This window comes from Crinia signifera, chromosome 7 (assembly GCF_055691185.1).
Source record: "Crinia signifera chromosome 7, ASM5569118v1, whole genome shotgun sequence".
Taxonomy (NCBI): domain Eukaryota; kingdom Metazoa; phylum Chordata; class Amphibia; order Anura; family Myobatrachidae; genus Crinia; species Crinia signifera.
Window position 1 is genome coordinate 136,443,903 of NC_139223.1, and position 18,319 is coordinate 136,462,221.

At 47.2% G+C, this 18,319-nt stretch overlaps 1 protein-coding gene across 2 annotated transcripts in view; it reads left to right on the forward strand.

The window, feature by feature from the left end:
- Positions 1–4,986: 4,986 nt before the first annotated feature.
- Positions 4,987–18,319, forward strand: part of LOC146019554 (1-phosphatidylinositol 4,5-bisphosphate phosphodiesterase beta-1-like) — a 36,170-nt gene continuing 22,837 nt past the window's right edge. For both annotated transcript variants that reach the window (XR_014450600.1, XM_083152057.1), the window contains exons 1-2: positions 4,987–5,067; positions 17,546–17,712. Coding sequence is in view for 1 of the 2 variants with exons in the window: in XM_083152057.1 (XP_083008183.1) it covers positions 4,988–5,067; positions 17,546–17,712 (247 nt within the window). In the remaining variant the exon portion in view is untranslated. The remainder of the gene's footprint in view (positions 5,068–17,545; positions 17,713–18,319) is intronic.

Here is an 18,319-nt window from a genome sequence, read left to right on the forward strand (position 1 = left end):
GGTCTAAATGGGCCTGGAGCTGAAAATGATCAAGGGCCTATTATGCGCAATAATAGGAGTCGTGGCCAGCACCTAACAATGTGGGGGGCATAACAAGTGTTTAGGTGGTCTGCTCATGGGTGTGTCTCTATTTGTGTAAATACTTTCAACTAATTATATATACCTGGAAAAAGCAGGGGGCTGGCATAGCAAAAATGCAGGGAGATATATTGGCGGTGCCCCCACAGGATACTGATGTCCTACTTGCGGGGTGAGGCGGCACTCCAGTCATTAAAAAAAAAATACTGAAAGCCGAAACTTGGTAGACAACATTTCAGCACCTTTTATGTGGTCACCTAAGTTTACAACACCATATACCCCTTAACACAACAGTAATACTTTTATAATGTACTTGCCTCTTACACATTATGCTACATGGAATGAGCCAAAATTCACAACGACTGAGCCAAAATTCACACTATGGCACACAGATTGATACAAAATTCACATTATGCCACACAGATTGAGCCAAAATACACATTTTACCAAACAGATTGAGCAATAATGCACAATATGCTTCATAAACAGGGGCATTGGCGCGCATTCAAAATTTACATCATAATGCCCATTACATGTTAAGCTACACCATAATGTCCATTACTTATTATGCCAAACACCATAATGCCTATAAAAAAATTATGCTACATAAGTGCTGCTTAACTACATGCTCATTGCCAGGGGTTCCATGCTCATTGTCAGGCGTTCCATGCTCATTACCATGTGGGATTACATGCTCATTGCCAGGGGTTCCATGCTAGTTGCCATGTGGGATTACATGCTCATTGCCAAGGGGGAATACATGCTCGCGGTAACTGGGGGACAGCCACTGCTGGGCAGAAATGACAGCCAGTGACAGCTGGACAGAGAGCATCGGGCTGCCCAGCTGTATTCAGAGCACTGCAGGTCCCAGCTATTTGAAATAATACCCTGGTGGTTTTTGTTTGCTATGTACGGCGCTGCTGACACTTTGTGGCGCCTTATAAATAAACAAACTACTACCCCTTTCAAACCAGAAAATGCAGGGACTGGCCCCTTTTACACCAGCCTGGCCCCTGCATTTTCTGGTGTGAGGGGGAGAGAAACCCCCCCCCCTTCAACCAACCAGCTATATCTTCAGAACCAACTGACCCATTTACATGTGGGCTTCGAATGATTTTGGTCCCTTGAAACTGGGCCGTTTGGTTCCAAAGAAATCTGTCCTCAAACAACATGTACAGCCATGAAATTACATTTCAGAAATGAAAAAATCAGTTTACTTGCAATATCTCTAGAAGCAATGAACCCATATGGACCAGCCTGGAATCAGATTGAATGCCCATCAATTTGGGTTATCAGTCGATATTCTGTGGTGCTGGAGGGGGAACTGGCAGCCGTTGGAACCGGGTCCCATGTTATCCTATGGGGAAAACATTCCAGCTTTGCCTGGTGGTACAGATGTATCGGGATTCATCTTTGCAGGTGATGGCGATGGCGTCGCCATCGCCATCACCTGCATCCCCGCCATCTGTATGCCGGAAGGGGACGCGCACGCACAAGGTGCTCGCGCGTCCCCTTCCGACGGTGCTGCCCTCGGTCGCCCGATGCCCACACCGGGCGACCGCACCCCCCCGCAGCCTCCTCGGGTCCCCCCCAGCACTATCAAGCGGGAGGTTGACAGTATTGCGTCCACCTCGCCGCCTGGATACTGAGACGCGAGTGCGTGGGGGACAGATGGAGCGCAGTGTTGCTGGCGGATCGCCAGCAGCATGCTGCTGGCGGTTCGCCAGCAAAGATAAAACCGGCCCCATCTGTATCTCCGGTTCCCGAGGGGCTAGCGAAGCGGCGCCAGGCTCGTTGGAAAGCCCTGGCCCTCAGCTATAAAATAGACCAATTGTTAATCCGGCCCTGTTCACCCCATCTGCTATAAGCCATGCATGTCCAAACTATGGCCCTCCAGCTGCTGTGAAACTACAATTCCCATCAGGCCTTTCCACAGTTTTGCTATTACGGAATGCTAAATCTATGGCAAGGTATGCTGGGATGTGTAGTTTCACAACAGCTCGGGGGCCACAGTTTGGACATGCCTGCTCTAAGCCTATGCCTCAAACTTGGGAAAAATATAGCGCCCCCTCCCCCCCTGTAAATTAAAGCCACCACCTCCTCTAGCATCCTCAAAAGTGTCTGCTGTAAGGGGGCGGACATTTTGTTTGGGCTATTTTTCATTAACAGGAGCCTGCCAGGAGGATCCTGGATCACAGACCAGTAGATCTGGATCACGGTCGCGGTGAGCAGGGGGGTAAAGTTGGTCCCGGGCCCTGGCAGCAGTGCAGCGCATCGATAGCCCCACAGACCCCCGACGCCCACACTTTCTCAGTGCCTCCCTGCGACCGCAGGGTCTACGGGGCTATTGTTAGGTGACTGGACAGGGGTGGGAATGGTGGGAGTGCCAGAATACAATCCAGCAAAATGAAATGACATACAAAACAGGCTCAGAGAGCGGGGCATATGTCCTCTCCTAAGGACATTATGCTAAAGAGGATGGACCACGTATAAGGCTTATATGAGGAGTTAACGTTTTCTTTCTGCAAGCCCTACCTCCGGGTGGGAGGGCCTACAGCGACCGTTCCTGTACCTTCTCATACATGAGGCATAGTATTTGTCAACCAAGACTGAAATGGGTCCATTAACAGATAGCGCAGGGACATACAGTATGGAAGCCAGATGAAAATAGTTCAGGCCGATCACTGTACACAGACAGGAGCCTATCTGAGCAACCTCAGCCCTTATCCCTTGACACACCTACCAGGACCAATGAGCAGGCCCTATCTAGCCATGTGATTAGGCAAATCACAGGGCGACACGTTGTCTTATTTATTATGCCCTGTGTTCTAGGAGCGGCTTCACATTAGTAGTCCATAAGCAGCACCTCATTAATTGGAGGACAGTACAAGTAAGTGCTCATGTGTACGATACACACCAAAAAAATCTGGGATCCCATGATACAGTATTTTCTGAGGTACAGTTTTTTGTTCAACGCAAATGATTTCATCTTCAACTTTTATATCATCATCATCCAAACTCATGCAGGACTCCCCTCCTGTCTGTATTATGGGGACATCATACTGTACTTGTGGTGCATCAGGGAGCTTAGTGATCCTGCAGGGGTCGAATAATTCAGATTCAATGAAATGTTGACTCCTTTACCGAGCCGAGTAATGAGAGGAAAGTCAGAATCTGCCTCACTTTCCTTCCCAAATACCGTCACGGACCAAATGAAATTTCAGCTTCTTATTGACGGCACCGCTCTGGACCCTGCAGCCGGCCACTTGGACGGTCTTCTTCCCTACCTCATCGTCAGAGGCTTCACCTGTTAGGGTGATAAATAACTCCCGTAACTGACCTGTGGGGATGAATGCAATAAGTTGCCATGGCTAAGTCACCACAATATAAGGACGGACATGCTGCCAGTAACTGCAGAACACGCAGAGGATCACTCTGTGAGCCCTGCTATAGTCATGTGATCTTCCCTGCTGAGGAAGGAATCTGCTCGAGGACCTCACAGCGCCAATCATGTTCTTATCCGCTAAACATGCAGCTGCTTACGCATCTCAGAAGCCGTTTGTGACTCAAAGGTGTGGCCCGTAGCATTCAATTAAATGCTTGCTTTCATTGACAAATTCCATTTGAATGGTTACTACGGGAAGTATCAACTTTTTTTTTCTTTGGCACAAATATTCACAATTGACTCAACAAAGTTTGTCCAATAAAAGGCGTTCCCAAAATCAATGACCCCCCACAGACTATTATCAGACTAGGTTGGTAAATGCTTTATTATGGTTTTATGCCCCAAAGCCTGCGTTGTCTGGACGGCTCCCGCAAAACACTCCGTAGCCCCTAAAAGGTCGGTCGTTGCCCTGTTGCCACCCACTTCGCTAATTAAACAGCACGCATATCTCCGGAAATCGCTGAGTATCGATTTTCAGATATCTTTGATGGACTCTGAATCAGGCCCCTTGGCTAGAAGTAAAAACTGTTCACATCAGGCAGATACGATGCTTTGTACACAGGGAACCAAGACATCTGTTACATAATCATTCTAAAAGAACAGGGAACTCCAACAGCTACGTCTTGACTGTATCCAGCTTTACATTGCAGGAAATCATGATGATGGAAGCTGCATCTCTGATAGGGGCCCATTTATCGTGTAATATTTGCAGCTAATTCCCCAATACCTGCTGCAATCCCTCAATTACCACCGGCATCCGTATCCTCCATAGGTTTCTATGGGCAACACAGCACTGCCGCCCGGGCAGTAAGGTCAGTGTGGGGTGACCACGCTGCTAAGCGAAACGCAGGGACAGGCACCTTTTGAGGCAGTTACCCTGACACAATGGGCCCAAATCAGACTGTATCGCACGGCTGTGAATTCACTGGCCGGGCGATAATCGATAGACTCTGCATGCATACGCAGGGCCGGACTGGCCATCTGGCACTTCTGGCAAATGCCAGAAGGGCCGATGGCCAGGTGGGCCGAATTTGAGTCCAGCAGTACAGCTGATCAATCACATCATCATACCTGTGGCCGCTATATACTGTAAGGCAGGCATTCCCAACCACGGTCCTCAAGGCACACCAACAGTGCTGGTTTTAGTAATATCCAGGCTTCAGCACAGATGATTTAATCAGAATCCCTCAGATACTAATTAAGTCACCTGTGCTCAAGCCTGGATATCTACAAAACCTGCACTGTTGGTGTGCCTTGAGGACCGTGGTTGGGAATGCCTGCTGTAAGGAGAAGAGGACGGATGCACACGAGAGAGACAGCTGCTGCTGCAGCAGCTGTTCTCTCAGAGTGCACTGCTCACTGCAGTATCGCTGGGTGCCCCTAGGTGTCGTCCTCTTGTTTTGTGCTCTGCATTGAACACAAAAAAGTGAAAGCTAAACGAAGTTACTGAGGAAGAAGGTGTACATGCACTCATGCAGCAGCTCGGAGGCAGTAGCAGGCAGCAGCGTGGGGGAGAGACCAGACATCATTTTCAGGATCATACAGTAGAAGCATTATTGTGTATTTTATTTAACCCCTCCTTCTCTCTCTTGTTTTGTGTCCTGTCTGTGTCACTGTCCATCTGTCTTTTTATAGTCTCTTCTCTCCCTCTCTGTCTCTCTTTCCCCCTCCCTCCTCTCTCTGGAGTATCTGTCTATCTAAGAAGTGGTATTGTGGTATTTATGCACCATCAGCCAGGGGAGCCGAGAGAGGGGGGGAGTGGGTACTAATTACCCGAGCCCAGGCTTGCTGAAGGGGCCCCGCAGGGGCCCTGGTCTGACCACTCCCTTTCCCCTCCATCCCTCCCGGGTAGCAACAGTAGCACACACTTCTACAGCATGTGCTGTGCTGACAGCAGGCTCAGCATGAGTGTCTCACTGACAGCGTGAGAGGTCATGCTGAGCCTGCAGTCAGCACAGCACATGCTGTAGGTGTGTGCTGCTTCTGAGATTACAGTTTTTAGTTTTCTTTCACCCTCCTCTAAACACTTGGGGGCGTGGCCTAAGTGTGGGAGGTTCCCACAACACACACACTTAGGCCACGCCCCCAACATTTTACCGGGGCCCGGCATTCCTCTCGGCTGCCCTGCCATCAGCATCACACACACACACACTGATGTGCTTAACTGTCATCACGGGGGGGGGATGTGTATATATGTATATGTATGTACATATGGATGACATGGGTCGGATAAAAGTATACTTACCCTCCCCTGCCCCTCAAACACTAAACCTACCATCCAGCTGCCTAATTACCTATCCCTACACATCCTAAGCCTAACCCCTACACCCCACTGTTTAAATGTGACCTCCGCAGCTGAACCCTTACTTCTTCCCCGTATTCTAATAGTGCATACACACGGTAAGATTTGGCTTCCGATGTTCCCGATGTAGGGAACATCGTAAGCCAAATCGCATGCTTTTTTTCCCGTGTGAGCGCATATCGGCAGCCAGATAGAGAGGGCAGGCAACACTGATCTGCACTATATAGTGTAAATTGTGCCCATCTGGCATGCCGTGAGATGTGAGTCCCGATTCGATCTGATCGCGTCGGGACTCGCATCTCACGGCATATCCTGCCGTGTGTACACACCTTGACACTAACCTTCTCCCCCTACAGCCTAACCATAAGACCAACCACTAGTGCCTAAACCTAACCCCCCCCCCCCCCCCCCTCCTGGGTGCACGCTCATGCTGCCCATGTACTACCATGGACCATTGGACCACACCCCCTTTTTGCAGCGAGGCTCTGCCGCGCAAGGGTCCCGCCTACTGCAGGTGGGCCTGTGTGCTCAAAATTACAGGGCCGATTTCTGGTCCCAGTCCTGCCCTGTGCGTACGGATCACAGTATGCATGCATGACATCATCCTGAGATAAAGTCACTGGCTGATCACAAGTTGATTGACAGAAAGCCGACATTTGTGGGTGGTAACCAGACGTTTTCTGGGAGGGTTAGGGAAAACACGGGCATGCCCACACGTTAGAGGGAAAGGTGCGTGTCATCAGCTCCGGCCACATTTTTCATATGTCAACCACACAATTAGTACAGGACGGAAAGCAGGAGAAGCAGCTACAGAAAATGGTACCATGTGATTGTGATGAGCAATCCTGCACGGTCATTGGTTAGGGTTAGGGCATAGAAAAATATATATTTAAAAAAAATGGTGTGGCCCCCCCCCCACAAGCATGACCAGCCCCGGGCTCTTTGAGTGGTCCTGGCTCCCAAATTACAGAGGACAAGGCGAGTGGCGGTCCCCCGTATTTTGGGGACCAGCACCATGCTCTTGAGCTGGCCCTGGTTTCCAAAATACAGGGGACAAAATAAATAGGGGTCCCCTGTATTTTGGGGACCAGCACCAGGCTCCACTAGCAGGGGGTGTAATGCCATAGCCAGGGGACACGCTTGATGGGGTCCCGTGGCCAATGCATTACCCACCCTAACTAGTCAGCCCAGGTCAGGAGTTTTTGGGGAGGTGAGGACCCCCCCAAATAAAGGGGTCCCCCCTCTCCAGGGCATTCCAGGCCTGGGCTGAAGCCCACGACTATCCCCTGCACCCCTGGGTGCGGTGGGTGCAGGGTTGATAGCTTGTCCCAAATGTAATATTGTCCTTTACAGTGGCACTACAGGTCCCAGCAATCCTGCCCCACATGCTGGTACTTGGGAGAATCACAGGTGTTGGGCATTAAAGGCCCCCCTTTAAAGGAAATATTAAAATAAAACACACAAACACTAGTTTTAAAATATTTTATTAAACTGGTTCTTCTTTCTTCACTCAGGGGAGCTCAGCCCTCCCCCCAGGGCTTCTGGGGCGTCTTCACCTGGGGGCGGTGGCCCTCTAAGCTCTTTTGCATGGCCGCCGCCTCCCAGGGCTTCAGCCTCTTCATCTGCGTTCTTCATCCGGGAGCGTCGGCCTTTTAAGCTCTTTTGCATTGGCCGTGCCACCCAGGACTTCAGGAGCTCTTCTCTTCTTTTCCGCCGTCGGACAGACTACCCCTACCCTGTCTCGAGCTGGCTAATATAGCCAGCTCTAGGGGGCGGGGCAATGACGCGGCGAGCCGTGATTGGCTGGCCGCGGCCATTTTAATTATTTTTTTTATATTTATTCATGCGCTGAAATAGGAAAATTAAGTGACGTAAAGTGTAGAAAAGTAAGAATGAATGTAAGAAATAGATAAGGTTAGGTACTTATAGTATAAATTAGAATGAATAAAAATTTAAAAAATTATGTATTTATGTCACGCTATATATGTCACGCTATAAGATAGCACTCCATCCAATTAACAACAACTCCTGGGGTGTCATCATATTAGAATAGACATGAATCCCTATAACATATAAGCAAAGATAAGTCTACAGGAGGAAGAGATTGTTACATTTATTACAAAGCATTGAACAGGCAGATCATGACAGCACTGAAGCCGGCATAGGAAAGAAAACAGAAAGCCTATGGGGGCCCCTCCAGATAATGTACATTGCAGGAAGGCAGAAAAAACAGGGACATAAACCAGTGGTGGGATTCAAATAAATTAACAACAGGTTCTATGTCCTAATGCCCATTGCACATAAAGCCACATGCCATAATGCCAATAACACATTAGGCCACACACCGTAATGCCCATTACACATTGTGCTACACACTGTGATGCCAGTTACACATTTTGCTGCACACCATGATTCCCATTACATATTTGAAACATGTACCACTTACCTACATGCTCATTGCTAGGGGGCTTCATGCTTGATGCCACGGGCTTCATGCTTGATGCCAGGGGCTTCATGCTGGATGCCAGGGTCTTCATGCTCGTTGCCAAGGGGGAATACATGCTGGTTGCCAGGGTGTAACTAGAACTTGTTGGGCCCCATAGAAAAAGTTTTGGAAGGCCCCCCATCTCAGGGAGGTAGAGAGAGTGTGTCAGAGAGAGAGCATCTTGGAGAGTGTCACAGAGAGTCTCTACCTGTTCAGCGGTAAATACAGGCATCTGTCCCAGTGCCATGGATTCCAGGAGTGAGAGCTCCCACCCTGCTGCAGGGGTTCCCCGTCATCCGCCGGGTCCACACTCCACACCTCAGCACTCGGCACGGAGGAGGAGACTGCAGGGATGACTGTCACCATGGAGCGTTCGGCTAATGGAGAGGAGAAGCGCTGTATCAGCTGTGACAGCCTGGCAGAGAGCTGCGTGCTGCTGCCCGGCTGTATACTGAACTGAAAGCAGGTCCGCGGCTATTTAGAATTCTCCCGCTGGACTGAGAGACAGTAGGAGCTCACGGGTGGCAACCAATAAGAAGCCCCCATTGCTGCTCCTTATTGGCTGCCGGACCGCGAGCTCCTATTGGCTCGCGGTCCAACAGTAGCATTCAAAATAGCCACGGGCGGTGACGGACTTGCTTTCAGTATACAGCCGGGCAGCACGCAGCTCTCTGCCCGGCTGTCACAGCAGCTTCAAGTACCGTGTGAGCTTCCGCAGCGCTCCTTAGCCACCGGTTCTGCAGAACTGATCATATATTAGGTATCGGTTCTGCAGAACAGGTGCAAACCGGCTGAACCCCACCTCTGGACGAAGGGACCTATTTATCAACAAGTGCAAAAACTCTTTGTGAATAATAAAAGTTGTGTATGATAAATGGTCCTCCAGTCAATCGGCTCCTAACTGCCACACACTCAGCTCCCAGCTGTCTCATGTTTGAAAAATGTCAGGTAGGGGGGTGATTGGCTACAGCACCATTTATCTGTATTTGTCTACATTTCAAAACACCTATCTGGGAGACGCCAGGAGAGGTGAAGCAGCTGGTTATTCAGGGATGGAGCCAAGGGCCCATGTCCTTTGGCTCCGCCCCCATGATGGCAAATCCTGTGAATCCTTTAAAGAAATGACGGCAATTCACATCATTTTAGCCCCACCCCCTCCTCAATTACCCGCAATTATCATATACAATGAGTTTTATCAGTCACGAGTTTTGTCACCCTTTGATAAATGGGCCTCTATATCCCAACTGTCCCAATTTTCATGGGACAGTTCAGTTTTTGGGGGGATTGTCCCAACCATGGGCAGCAGGGTCCCACGGTGAGGGAGGGAGCAGTTGGGAGACCCGTGAATAACTGTGGTTAATCTTGTAAAGCGCAACGGAATATGCTCCTCTTTATAACTATAAATAATAATAGATGTTGTCCGCATGTGCCCAGTGTCTATTCATGCAAGACAGAGGGACATGCCAACAGCTCACAGAGCGCTCATGGTGTGGAATCCTGGGCATTCACCTAGCCATATACAAACGAGATTACAGAACCACTAGCGCTCCTTCCTGTTCACAATTGATTGATATGGAAGCGATATTCCAATCAGGTGTGTTTTCAGAACCTGAAACAATACAAATTGCCTCCACACACAACCTCACATGAATGAAATATGAGGTGAAATGGAGGCAGTTCAGACAGATTGGTGCAATACGTCTGGTATTAAAGAGGTTAACAATTTATTCGTTTAAAAACACTCACAAACATATGCGGTAAATAGGCATGTAAAGCAAATCCCATATGGTAACAACTGCTGGGCTAGTGTCCCGTGAAAGTTCTTCTCACCACCAAGATGTCATACGGTGCGGAGTAGAAGGTGTCCGATCGCCGGCTCAGGATACCTCAAACCCGTCGGGGAAATGGCAGCAGCGGAAGTCCACAGCAAGGGATCCAACACACTTTACGCGTTTCGGACGCTCAGGTCCTTCGTCAGAAGTGTGTTGATTACTGTCCAGGGATGGGTATTTATACCCATAACAATGTGGCGGCAATATCCGGTTTTTTCTGTGCAGCTGAACGGTGATTATACTCACTTCCCCGTTCTGGCGACTCCCGGAAGTGCGTCACCGCTTATCTTCCGGAAGTAGCTTGCGTGTCATACGTGCGTTCCACCTAGATACCGGACTCTCCGGAAGTAGAGCTATATCTCAGCCGCTTTCCGGAAGGCACTCTGCGTGTCATACGTGCGTTCCACGTCTCCGTGGACAGGGGAATCAATGAAGTTTTATTGACACGCTGGCTGCGTTTCACAATTACGGCATACACCGATCCCCACTGAACACCAAATAATCTGGTGCCCTAGATTGCAAGACTGGCAGTTTCAACGCTTAAGCTCCTTGAATTTTCCCCATTTGATGATGAGTTCCAGCGTTTCTTAATTAGCCACCGCTTGCCTTGTCAACTGAGTTCTTACGTCTGATGCTGGAATAATAGTTATCTGGCGTTTTTCTTGTACTTTTTCCACCCTCTGTTGAATCCTCCTGGTGACTACAAATCCACTCGCGAGTGGATTTGTAGTCACCAGGAGGATTCAACAGAGGGTGGAAAAAGTACAAGAAAAACGCCAGATAACTATTATTCCAGCATCAGACGTAAGAACTCAGTTGACAAGGCAAGCGGTGGCTAATTAAGAAACGCTGGAACTCATCATCAAATGGGGAAAATTCAAGGAGCTTAAGCGTTGAAACTGCCAGTCTTGCAATCTAGGGCACCAGATTATTTGGTGTTCAGTGGGGATCGGTGTATGCCGTAATTGTGAAACGCAGCCAGCGTGTCAATAAAACTTCATTGATTCCCCTGTCCACGGAGACGTGGAACGCACGTATGACACGCAGAGTGCCTTCCGGAAAGCGGCTGAGATATAGCTCTACTTCCGGAGAGTCCGGTATCTAGGTGGAACGCACGTATGACACGCAAGCTACTTCCGGAAGATAAGCGGTGACGCACTTCCGGGAGTCGCCAGAACGGGGAAGTGAGTATAATCACCGTTCAGCTGCACAGAAAAACCGGATATTACCGCCACATTGTTATGGGTATAAATACCCATCCCTGGACAGTAATCAACACACTTCTGACGAAGGACCTGAGCGTCCGAAACGCGTAAAGTGTGTTGGATCCCTTGCTGTGGACTTCCGCTGCTGCCATTTCCCCGACGGGTTTGAGGTATCCTGAGCCGGCGATCGGACACCTTCTACTCCGCACCGTATGACATCTTGGTGGTGAGAAGAACTTTCACGGGACACTAGCCCAGCAGTTGTTACCATATGGGATTTGCTTTACATGCCTATTTACCGCATATGTTTGTGAGTGTTTTTAAACGAATAAATTGTTAACCTCTTTAATACCAGACGTATTGCACCAATCTGTCTGAACTGCCTCCATTTCACCTCATATTTCATTCATGTGAGGTTGTGTGTGGAGGCAATTTGTATTGTTTCAGGTTCTGAAAACACACCTGATTGGAATATCGCTTCCATATCAATCAATTGTGAACAGGAAGGAGCGCTAGTGGTTCTGTAATCTCGTTTGTATATCTTGTATTTTTTGGTGGTGGGTGTCAAAACACCATCATTACAGTAACCCAGCTGCACACCTTTTAGTTTTGCGCTTGGATTCTTAAATCCATTTTTCAGATTGCATTCACCTAGCCCTAAAAATGTCCCAGGCTATAGCCCTTACACATTATATTATCTGTAGGTGTTAGATCTGTGCAACCATTAAACAGGCTTATGTGGTGGCGAAGCTTCCTATGCCTGCTGGGCTGAAAGCCCACTCAACTCGTTCAGTGGGGACTTCCTGGGCGGCTGCCCGAGGAGTGTCGGCCTTACAATTGTGTAGAGACGCTACATGGTCAGGCCAACACACTTTTGTCAAGTTTTACAAATTTGATGCTTTGGCCACTGAAGATACTCAGTTTGGGCAAGCGGTGCTGCCGCAATCTCCACACAATCCCGCCCGTTCTGATGTCTTTGGTATATCCCCATCGTTATGAACGATTTCCCTGTATCCCATAAGAATGTAAGAGAAAATAGGATTTTAATACCTACCGGTAAATCCTTTTCTCTGAGTTCTTATGGGATAAAGGGCGCCCGCCTCTGTGCGGAGTTCTGCCTTACTCACTCTGGTGAGACGTGGACCAATACTGGGTCCTCCTGTTACCCTCTGTCCTTGCGGTCATAAGGGTGGAGGTTGCCAAGGTAACCTTTATTGTTTACATCGTGTACCTCAGCTGTTGTCACTTAGGTTGGAACACATAGGGCGGTATTCAATGAGGCTGATTCGCCAGGTTTTTATGGCGATTTTGTGCTGTAAGGCGAATTTCTGACTAAAACGGTGAATCACCCTATTCAATGACCAGATGGCGAATAAATTTCAAGGTTTTTTTCGCCATGATTCACCGTGTAGCAATCGCTATCTTTTTATGGTGAAGTGGAATGTGAACTTTTAAAATAAAGTGTTTTGTTTTTTACAATTGGTGTCAAAAAATCAGGAATTTTATTCTGTGGAGGGGCATGCTATTTTTATTCATGTGCTGTAAGCACATGAATATATATTTAATTAAAAAAAAAAAAAAAAAATATATATATATATATATATATATATATATATATATATATATATATATGGAAAGGTTAGAATTTGGTGAGGTATGCGCCAGGAGGATATCAACAGGTAATTGTCCAGGAGCGTGATCCCATATAGTGCACTCCCCTAGTATTCTGGTTGGGGCGTCAGCTAAGTCCAGGAGCGGTGGTGTGCCACTCAGGGGGTGATTTGTAGAAAAAGTTTTTGTTTAGGACTTTGGATAGCGACTACTGTGCACGTATTTCACATGGGACAATGTATGAAAAATAGGTGATTTATTTAAACACAGAAGAGAAAAGTATAAAAATACATATGGATATTCACACAGTGTTATAAAACCATAATATAAAATGTATCGGATATAAACCACAAAGACAGAAATAAAAAAGGGGGGGGGGGGATAAAAAATAGATACTAAAATGACAATATGTAATAAAAGACTGGGATGGCGATGGTGTTAGTTTAGTATAATGATTGCACTAATGGAACACAGCAAGTGAGCTAAAAAAACTGTATTCAAAAAAGTGTCAATGTGCCACCTGATGAATATGCAAAGCTGAGTAAACCAAGATATATATATATAAAAAAAAAAAAAAAAAAAAATACAAAATAGAACAAAGAAATATAGTAAAAAAAAAAAAATATATATATATATATATATATATATATATATATATATACAGTATATATAGTGAACTGCTGTTTCAAGCTGCTAACAAAAATAGTTGTAGTTAGAAATATAAGTTAGCTTAACTTATTGGCAGTGTAGTGAGGAGCAGGAGTCAGAAGTATCCCAACATGTTTCGACGACGAAGTCCTGTTGGACGAAACATGTTGGGATACTTCTGACTCCTGCTCCTCACTACACTGCCAATAAGTTAAGCTAACTTATATTTCTAACTACAACTATTTTTGGGGGGCTTTGTTGTATGGTGCGGGGAGAGCCACAGATACTTAGGGCAGAGGAGGGGGGCTTTGTTGTATGGTGCGGGGAGAGCCACAGATACTTAGGGCAGAGGAGGGGGGCTTAGTTGAATGGTGCGGGGTGAGTGTCACAGATACTTACCGAACGATTAGAGGACCCGTTTCTCCTGCTGCTGCTAACGCTGGCTTTCTCCTGCAGTCTCCGCATCCACCGTCTTCTGCCGCGTCTCTTCCGGGATGACTACTGCGCATGCGCTACATAACGGCGATGACGCCGCCAACGTGATGACGCTGCATCAACGCGTCATTGCGTTGGCGGCGTCATTGTTGTATCTCGCGCATGCGCAGTAGACATTTGCGGCAGCGTAAAATTTTATCCGGGAGAAAAGGGGGCTCTTCCCGGGAGTCCGTGAGATTACCCACAATTCCGGGAGTCTCACGGACATTCCGGGAGAGTCGGCAATAGTGCACTATATATATATATATATATATATATATATATATATATATATATATATATATATTTTTACTATATTTCTTTGTTCTATTTTAATTTTTTTTTTTTTATATATATATATCTTGGTTTACTCAGCTTTGCATATTCATCAGGTGGCACATTGACACTTTTTTGAATACAGTTTTTTTAGCTCACTTGCTGTGTTCCATTAGTGCAATCATTATACTAAACTAACACCATCGCCATCCCAGTCTTTTATTACATATTGTCATTTTAGTATCTATTTTTTATCCCCCACTCCCCCCCTTTTTTATTTCTGTCTTTGTGGTTTATATCCGATACATTTTATATTATGGTTTTATAACACTGTGTGAATATCCATATGTATTTTTATACTTTTCTCTTCTGTGTTTAAATAAATCACCTATTTTTCATACATTGTCCCATGTGAAATACGTGCACAGTAGTCGCTATCCAAAGTCCTAAACAAAAACTTTTTCTATATATATATATATATATATATATATATATATATATATATATATATATATATATTTTTTTTTACACAGACCAGCCAGCAGGGGGCCGAATATAGCTATTCATATATTCACTTCACCCGATCATTACATATGCATGATCGGGTGTAGTGAATATACCCGGTCCCCTGCTGGCACCCCCGGGGGGCAGCCTGTGCTGCCTGGCACCCGGGGAGCCCACCTCCCCCCCCACAAACGTTCTGGGGCAGGCAGGGAGACTTCCATCTCCCTGCCTGCCGCCGTCCTCAGGCTCCCTGCGGCGTCCGCCGCAGGAGCTCAAAATCGCCGGTCAGGGGCAGCGAGCCCCTGACTCGTTGAATATCGGAGCCGGCGAGGCTCCGGAACGCAGCGAGCAGTGGCGAATGTGCAGCGAATCCTAAACAGGATTCGCTGCACATCGCCAGTATTCACATTGAATACTGCCATAGTGTTTTACAAATGTTGTCAATAGTTGACATATTATTAAGGCCCTGAGATTTCCACATGTTCTGTGGTCGCTACAGTGGTCTCTGTATGTTGAAAAGTTATGTCTGGGTGTGCTGGATGAATCTCACCACGTTAAATATTACACATATTCCTCTCATATTGTTCTTCTCCTACGGCGCAGTTTCTATTAACTGACTAGAGGAAGGGGAGCAGAGGGGAGGAGCCAGTACACCCTGTATAAAGTTTTATAAGTGCCTGTCTCCTACGGAAACCCTCTTTTCCCCATCGTTATGAACGATTTCCCTGTATCCCATAAGAACTCAGAGAAAAGGATTTACCGGTAGGTATTAAAATCCTATTTTTTTCTTATGGTGTATTATAACTTATTTTTGTACAATCATATAGATATGCACTTTGTGAATATTTATAGATAGGAAAACAAATACCCCTTTCACATCGCAAAGCCAGGTTCATCCCGGGAATGACCTGGCTCTGGCGCTTTCACATTAAACCCGGGTCACCAATTATACAGAGGGTGACCCGGGTTTAACCCTTCTTATAACTTTCAATTGCCGGGTTTGTCATGGTGCTTTCACATCGCACCTCGACCCGGGTCCATACACCACCAACCCGGGTCCATGGTGCTATGTGAAAGGGGTTAAAGATTAATTAACGTGTGAGACAGAATTCTAAGGCGCAAAGAGGGTATTACTCAATAAAAATGAATCAAATGTTCTAGTGTCCTAGCCCATTGAAATGTGTGTGGGACTAGAACCCTTTGCGTCTAATGACCCCATACCTACCCTATACCTACTGGTATATGCACATGATGTAGGGGACATTGGTATAACGTATAATCAGTGGGTACAGCCATCAGCTCCATTCCGCCCTTTATGATGGGCGAGTGCTGGATTGAGCGGGAGCAAGGAAGTGTGGAATTGGGGAAGCTCTGCCCCTGGGGACAGTAGGGTTAATAGGCTGAGCAGTTTGCCCAATAAGGTTGCTCGGGGTGTGTTTAGGGTCGGGCGGATTACATTTTGTCTAGCTGTTACATAGGGTCTTCTGCCTCTTTTCCCTGGATGCCTAGGAGAGGGAGTATATTTTTGCCCATTATTCTACCTTTAGTCTTCTAATACTGTCCTGTCTATTCCTCCTCTCAGCCTGGTCTTCCCTATTCTGTCAGTGTCTGTCCTCTCCTGATATTATTTCTTATAATATTCCATCATTGTCTGTCGTTTTATTAAACATATATCCCTTCAGCCTCGCGGGGCTGCGTCCCCGCCGGGAAGAAGAAGGGCTCTGAGCTACTGCGCCGAGCCTCCGCCTGCCGAGATGCTGAAAGGGGCGGGCAGCGAGTAACGCGGCCTCGACGGCAGTGCTCCAGGCGGCGTCCCCGGCTCCTCCGGTGCCTGTCCGGTGCTCTGTCTACCGCGGTCACTGGGGGACCCGTCGGGATCATGGGCAGTGGCAGACAGCAGGAGTCCCTCAGGGCCTTATCTTATTCTGTGGCGGCCACCATTAGATGCAGCCGCGGAGGACGGCGGGCAGAGCTTGCACAAGATGGTGCCTGCGGCTTCCTGCGTTGGGGAGGTGGCACCGCAAACAAGCAGGCTGTGACCCGCGGGCAGGGGGAGTCCAATTGGCTCCATGAGCGAGAAAATACTTTGTTCCTGGACTTCCTTGGTAATGTATGATTCAGGAACAGGGAATTTTCTCCCTCATGGAGAGGGTCAGGTAGGCAAGTATGCCTTTAATTAGTGCACAGGTTCTCAAACTCGATCCTCAGGACCCCAGGTCTCCTCACACCTGTGAATCTTTTAGAAGTGTCAATCATTAATAGTGCACCTGTGCACCCGCTGGGTGACCTGAAAACATGGGCTGTATGGGGTTCTGAGGACCGAGTTTTGAGAAGCCTTGAATTAACGGGTACAGCTATCAGCTCCACTTCCCAACATGACCCTCTCCAGGAGGGATGCAATGCTGAGCTCCTTCCCTTCCCTCCTAATGTATGATTGCCATCACCTGTGTTTCACCGCGGGTGATGGCAATCATACATTAAGATGTAAGTCCAGGAACAGCGCATTGTGTCCCCCCTGTAGGGTCATGTTGGGAGAAATGTTTATACTGCATGTCGTGGCTAGTGGCCAGGCTATGGGTAAGTGGTTTCTGGGCAGCTGCAAACCCCGCTGGCATTCGCCTATGAGTTGGCTACTATTGACTATACTATTGTCAGTCGTCTCAATGTATATTGGCTGTTTTGCAGAGGCATGAAGAGCAAGCCATACCTCCGTGTTGACCACATGACAGAATTCATTAACGTCAAGCAACGGGATCCACAACTAAAGGAGATCCTCTATCCGCCACTGAAACAAGAACAAGTTCAGGAGCTAATGGAGAAGTATGAGCTTAACCGCGGCTTGGTGGCAAAAGGTGAGAATTAAATGTAATTATATTTCATGAATGTTACTATATATTGTGTGATATTCCAGTCACGGGCATCGCATAAGGAAATCTCACCGTCATGCTGAACAAATAACCTCTAAATGCACAATACTCACTAAATGCTGTGCCATCGATGGAGGGAAAACATCTGGTTCTCCCCCATCAATGGCAAAAGTATTCGACATCGGCCATAAACCATCAATGATTTCGAATCATCGATGATTGATGGCCATCCCTAGTGGTAAGTATTTGCTTGGCCTACAAAGAAAGTCTGGTCAAAACCAATATGACAGAGCGTCTTAAGTATATTTCTATTATGAATAGGAAAGTACTGTTGCAAATGAAATGTACTACTTTTAAATCATGAATGGTATCAACATCACCTAAGGATTCATCTGTGAGCAGCACCTTAACCTAGGTAATTGCCGAACAAGTCAGGTACGTCCACAGAGAAAGCTGTCCTGACCAAAGGGCAATATGATCATTAATAATCTGGGGTCCGATTCAGACCTGATTTCTCATTTACAGAGTTGTAGATAGCAGCCGCCCTGACAGAAAGAAAACCCACCCCATACAAATTCAAGGCCGCCCCGCC